The sequence below is a fragment of the Belonocnema kinseyi genome, chromosome 10, assembly GCF_010883055.1.
Source record: "Belonocnema kinseyi isolate 2016_QV_RU_SX_M_011 chromosome 10, B_treatae_v1, whole genome shotgun sequence".
In the NCBI taxonomy this organism is placed as follows: Eukaryota; Metazoa; Arthropoda; class Insecta; order Hymenoptera; family Cynipidae; genus Belonocnema; species Belonocnema kinseyi.
This window is the reverse complement of record NC_046666.1, coordinates 64,691,432-64,697,436: the sequence shown is the minus strand read 5'-3', so window position 1 is coordinate 64,697,436 and position 6,005 is coordinate 64,691,432. Positions and strand designations below refer to the sequence as shown.

General features: G+C 33.1%; 1 protein-coding gene across 1 annotated transcript in view; it reads left to right on the top strand.

Annotated features, from left to right (window-relative positions):
* Positions 1–6,005, top strand: part of LOC117181375 (protein spaetzle 3) — a 78,466-nt gene that overhangs the window by 67,376 nt on the left and 5,085 nt on the right. The window contains exons 5-7 of the mRNA XM_033373968.1: positions 495–619; positions 1,102–1,374; positions 5,622–5,747. Of these exons, the coding sequence (XP_033229859.1) occupies positions 495–619; positions 1,102–1,374; positions 5,622–5,747 (524 nt within the window). The remainder of the gene's footprint in view (positions 1–494; positions 620–1,101; positions 1,375–5,621; positions 5,748–6,005) is intronic.

Genomic DNA, 6,005 nt, shown 5'->3' with positions numbered 1-6,005 from the left:
AATTTGAGGGACAAACCTGAGTGCGAAGCACGAAATACGTGATGAGAATGTGTTCATTAAAGGCGAAGGAGTTTTAACAAAAGAGTATTCACAATCACCAAATAACAGTTGTCGATGCATTGACCTTTAATTTTAAAAGATCTATGTATAATTGTGGGGGAAATAAAAATACCGAGCGTGTAGCACAAGGTAAATACATTATCGAGCGCGAAGCACGAGGTAAATAAGTTATCAAGTGCGAAGTGCGGAAAGCAAAAGTCGCGCGCCTTAGGCCCGATCAAAACCGCGAGCCGTGTGCGCAGCGCGGGATGAGAATGTGCCCGCAAGGCGGTCAGATTTTTATTATTGTAATTATATTAATTTATCGACTTTAAATTTCAATATGCAACATTTTCAAACGACTTTTTTTTCTTCCATTTATGAATTTTCAGAATTAATTTTAATTCATGCTTGGCCTCGATTTAATTAATTCTGTATACAATTTTAATTTACAGATCTTGTGGACAGCTCTTTCAGTAGCTTTGGGAGTGGAACTTCGAGGTGATTTAGTCAAAGGTGCGCCTTGTATTAAAAAAAATCATCAGCTTTTTTGTCCAACTGCTGGGAACAGTTATCCTATGTAAGTACTCTTTATAATTTATAATTCATTAGTTATTCTGAATTTTATTAGATTTGTGCGGGCACTTTTTCGGCGACTTTAGAAAACGGGAAAAATATTTAGCTAGGCATCCCGAATTTCAAGACGACGAGATCCTTCGAATAATTTTTACTACAAAATGAAAATTTCAAATATATTTTTACATTTTCAAAGTTTTTAAACACCCTAACTTAAGCTAAAATTATATTCTGAGATCTAAGAACAAGGAAATAAATATTGTCAGCTTGTTTTGATAGTTGTATAAATATAATTTTTCTAAGATTCTTAAAAAAATAAGAAAATGTTTTTGAAGATTCCCAATGTGTCGAAAAAGGAAAACGAATAAATTGTGAGGGATCCATCGCGAAAAATCGAAAGTCGAATTTTTGGGTCACCCGAATCCGTAATCTAGATGATTAAAAATATAAAAAGGACTGGAATTAATTCATGTTAACATTTTTCAGTGAACGGATAGAACGATTTATAGATGAGAATAAAGCTCTAATGAAGAGGATGTATGGTGATTTTGAAATGACCGAGTTTCCACCACCCAGAAAAGACCCCACATTTCGAAGAAAAAGAACAGCAACGAGTCACGATATTCCAGATGGCGGACCAAGCTTTCGTGACGATCTCAAATCTGATCCACATGCTGGATCAGGAGATTCCTATTTTAGCAAAATTAGAAAACCTAGACAGTCATTTTCAAAGGCACAAAATGCAAACGATAGTGGAAGGTATTAATAAACTCTTTTCTCATCAATTCTATTTATCATGTTTGAGTAATTTCAATTTGCGGCCGCGTCTATTCACGATTGACTTGCCAATGAGATATGTTTTTTACGCAGAAAATAAGGAGCTGGGTAACTGCGTCACATTGTCTCACGTCGCGTAGTGCACTGTCAAGCGGGAATTATACACGTTTGTATATCGAATAAGCACGATAGCTGGCACCCATCGACTAGTCAAGTGTTGACGTGAGAATTATAAAAATTGTGTTTTTCGTAGACAAATAATCTAATATTTATGAAATTAGGTGAATTTTTGTTAAATAACTGCTTCGTTATGCGCTACGCAAATGTATATGATTCCCACTTGAAGTGTTTTTCTTATGGATACATAGTTGCAAAATATTGATGTGCTTTTGGATACTGCTGGCTTCGAATGATTTATGCAAGCGATAGACAGAGGTGATTCAGTATCCGTAACGATCATTCAAGAGAAAGCTTTTATTTTAAACGAGAAGCTAAACGGCCCGCAAACGTTATAAAGGGTTACTCAAGGTATGGTTTAAGCATAGAAAAAAGGCAATTTTTACTAATTTTTTCCGAAAAATTGTTTATTCACTTTTAAAACAGTAATGTGGAATTCAAATAATACATTTTTACCAGGGGTATTAGTTGAAGTTTTTCGGTTTTACCGTAAACCTTACCGATAACCTTCCGATAACCTAACTTACCGATAACCTTCAAAAATACACAATTACATTCTGCCAAAATAATAGCATCATAGTTGTTTACCTCAGTGAATATGTCGAGTTTCGTTCCAAGTAAATCGCATTTGCGGCATTCGTTGCTTTTCTCATTTCATCAAAAGAAAAATCAGTTGACGCTCATCGATTGCTCGTAGAAACTTATGGTGAACATGCTCCAGTAATTAGAATATGTGAGACATGGTTTCGTCAATTTAAAAGTGGAGATTTCCATTTAACAGACAATGAACATCCTGGTACAGCGAAAAAGTTCGAAGACGAGGAATTGCAGGCGTTATTGGATGAAGTCCCAACCCAATCGCAACAACAATTGGCACAAACACTAAATGTGACCCGAGGAGCAATTTGCTAAAGTTTAAAAGCCATGGGAAAAATCCAAAAGTATGGAAAATGAGTACCACACCAACTGAACGATAGACAAATGGAAAATCGAAAAACCATTTGTGAAATGCTGGTTGAACGTTTCGAAAGGAAATCCTTTCTGTATCGAATTGTCACGGGGGACGAAAAATGGATTTATTTCGACAACCCAAAGCGGAAAAGATCATGGGTTTCACCTGGTGAGGTCGGCCCATCGACTTCAAGGCCAAATCGCTTTGGCCATAAGACAATGCTCTGTGTTTGGCGGGACCAGTGTGGTGATGTGTACTTCGAGTTATTAAAACCGGGTGAGACGGTAAATATGGATCGCTACCGACAACAAATTATCAATTTGAAACATGCGTTGATCGAAAAACGGCCGGAATGGGCCCGAAGACATGGCAAAGTTATTCTACAACATGACAACGCACCGTCTCATACCGTTAAAGTGGCGAAGAACACATTAAAAGCATCGAATTGGGAAATATTATCTCACCCGCCGTACTCTCCAGACCTCGCCCCGTCTGACTATCACCTTTTCGCATCGATGGGACACTCACTCGCAGAGCAGCGCTTCGCCAATTCCTAAGAAGTCGAAAAATGGCTCGTCGAATGGTTAGCCTCGAAAGAGAAAAAGTTTTTCTGGAATGGTATCCATGATTTGCCTGAAAGATGGGCAAAATGTGTAGAATCCAATGGTCAATACTTTGAATAAAAATTTTTTGATATTCCCTTGAGGATTAATTGTTTTCTTTATTGAAAAAACTAGCAAACTTCAACTAACACACCTAATAGATAAGTTACAATATTTTGTCATGGCAACATAGTGACAAATAAGCGAGTTACAGCCAATCATCCAGAGGACCAAAAAAGAGGCGTTTTTGCGGTGTACACGATATCTCATGACCGAATACGATATCTCATGACCGAATAATCTGACACGAAAAATTCCAGCGAAATTAGTTAGAGTACCACTTTTTCTCGTTCTTTATCGAAGCAATAAGCAATATTTAAATTCTTAACAAAATCGTGGATTTTTCAACAGAATTTTTTTTAGAAAATACAATTATTTTTCTATTTAAAATCTGCCATTATGTTTAAAATTTAAATATTGCTTAATGTTTCCATTAATGACTAGAAAAAGAATATCCTCTGGGAGAGTAGCTGTAACTAGCTTGTTTTTAACTATTTTATCATGAAAAAATACGGTAACTTATTCAGACATGTATTATTATTAAACATGTACGGTTTCTGAAGTCAAATTTGCCAAAAAAATGTCGGACCCTTCAAATTGTAAAACATTGGCAATAAATGTAAAAGTTTCGCTATGTCATTAAAAATAAATGTCTCCTTATTTTCCACATACAAAAACATATTTAATTGGCAAGCAAATCCTGAACAGGTCGTCTGACAATTCTGGTATAATTTAAAATGGATTCGGTATTGCGTAAAAGAGTATTTTAAACTAATGTTTTATACAAGTTTTTAAAGATACTAGAAATGTCTAAGAATATTTTTTAAAATATTTCAAGCTATTTTGGAATATTTTTCAATGACTAGGAAATTCTGGATTACTGCAAAAATGATTGAATGTTACAGAAAAATTGGTAAGATTATAGAAAATTTAAAATGTACTCCTTTTAAATATTTGCACATATTAAAAAATACTCCACTGAATTTTGAAAGATTGGGGAATATCAATGCAGATTTTGGAAATATGTTGCTCATTTTGACAAATTCGATTTTAAATCAGGCAGAATCGCCAAGCTTTTGTGGCAGGATGATTTGGTATTTGGATATATCATGCCAGAATGAAAATAAAGGGACATGTATTTCAACGGTTACTCAAAAATGTTATTGTATATACTTCTTACAATCATTTAAAGAATACATAGAATTTTGATGGACTGGCTGATTTATTTAAAAATCTTGTATTTCCCGCACGAGCATGGGAGGTGGAAAACCCTGTTCCTTGAAGTAGTGTAAAAAATTTTGTTGTTTTTAACTACAAATTTCCGTCATTTTTTCTAAAATTTTTAAACGTGGATTCGCTAAAAAACCCATATTTTATAAGTGATAAGTGTTAGAGAAAAATATAGAGATTCACCTCACAAAGAACTTAAATTTTTTAAAAGTGGGGTTTTGGAGAAAATCCCTTTTCAAGAACTTAGAAAAACTGCCGTTGTTTTTCGAAATTTCTTTTTTTTAGTGAGTTGAAAAAACAAAAGTGACCACGTAGAATACAAAGAATTATGAAATAACTATGCTATTTGGTAAACATGAAATGATTGTAACAAATTTTTGTTAAAATTTTATTCTGATTAATATGAAAATATTTTCAAATTTAAGGTTTTAAAATATTGCAGAACGTGGTAAAACATCCTTAAATGTTCTAGAAAAATCTGGAATATTCCAGAGGATTCTGGGAAATACTTGATAAGTTTCTGAAAAATTTTCGAATAATTTGAATGACACTGAAATATTCCATAATATTCTACAACATATTTGAAATTTTGTTAATATATCAGAGAGAAATGGAAGATTATAGAATATTTCTAAATATATGAACTTTAAATATTTGAAAACATAAAATATTCTAGAATGTTGAGAAGATTCTTGAGGATTTTACAGAGTAGGTTTTTTGAATTTTTAAACGTTTTGTAAAATTCTTAAATTTTTTAGATTAGTTGAAGGATGGAGTAAAAATCCTAAAATTTACTGAATTATTTGAACCAAGCGAAAAAATTGTAGTTTGTATTTTGTTTTTGAATTTTGAAAATTCAAGAAAATATCCTAGTTTTAATGTAGAGTTATTTTAAAATGTGCAAAAAAAAATGTTTTTTGTATGTAGTTAATTGCAAATCCTACACGCTTATCAATTTTAAAATCAATAAAAACTGTTATTTCTGACGTCGATAGGATGTTAAACCAAAATTTTTTTCGTCATTGGATCATATTCAGAAAATTAGGGAAAAATAGCACAGTTTGAAAAAATACTTTTACTTATTTCCAAAGTCTCTAAAAACTAATGTGAAGAAAACATAAACTTAATTAATAAATATTTTAATTAAAAGCGAAAGAATTGTTATAAAAATGTGCAATTAGTTTCATAACCAAGACATTTTTTTACAGAGTAGATGCATGCGAGGCCAAAGTGGAAATAGTGACACCATATTGGTTCAAGAATAGTGCAGGAAAAGTTCGTGCTATTGTAAACACTGAACATTTCGAGCAGGCTATTCATCAGGAAGTGTGTTCGTACGTATTTTTCAACTTAATTAACTTTGTAGATATAAAAACTTCTTAAGCAATCACTGCCTTTACACTCTTTTTCTTATGTCCCTTTTTAAAAGAATTACTATTTTGTCCCCATTTTCAAAAAAGTTCCGCTTTTTCTCGTTTTTTGCTTAAATGTTATTATTACACCCTTAAGCCATTTCCCTTTCGGGGTAGGCGTGACTCACTCGGCAGGGGAAAGGAGTAGTGTGTGGATGGGATAGAGATTTTTCAGATTGA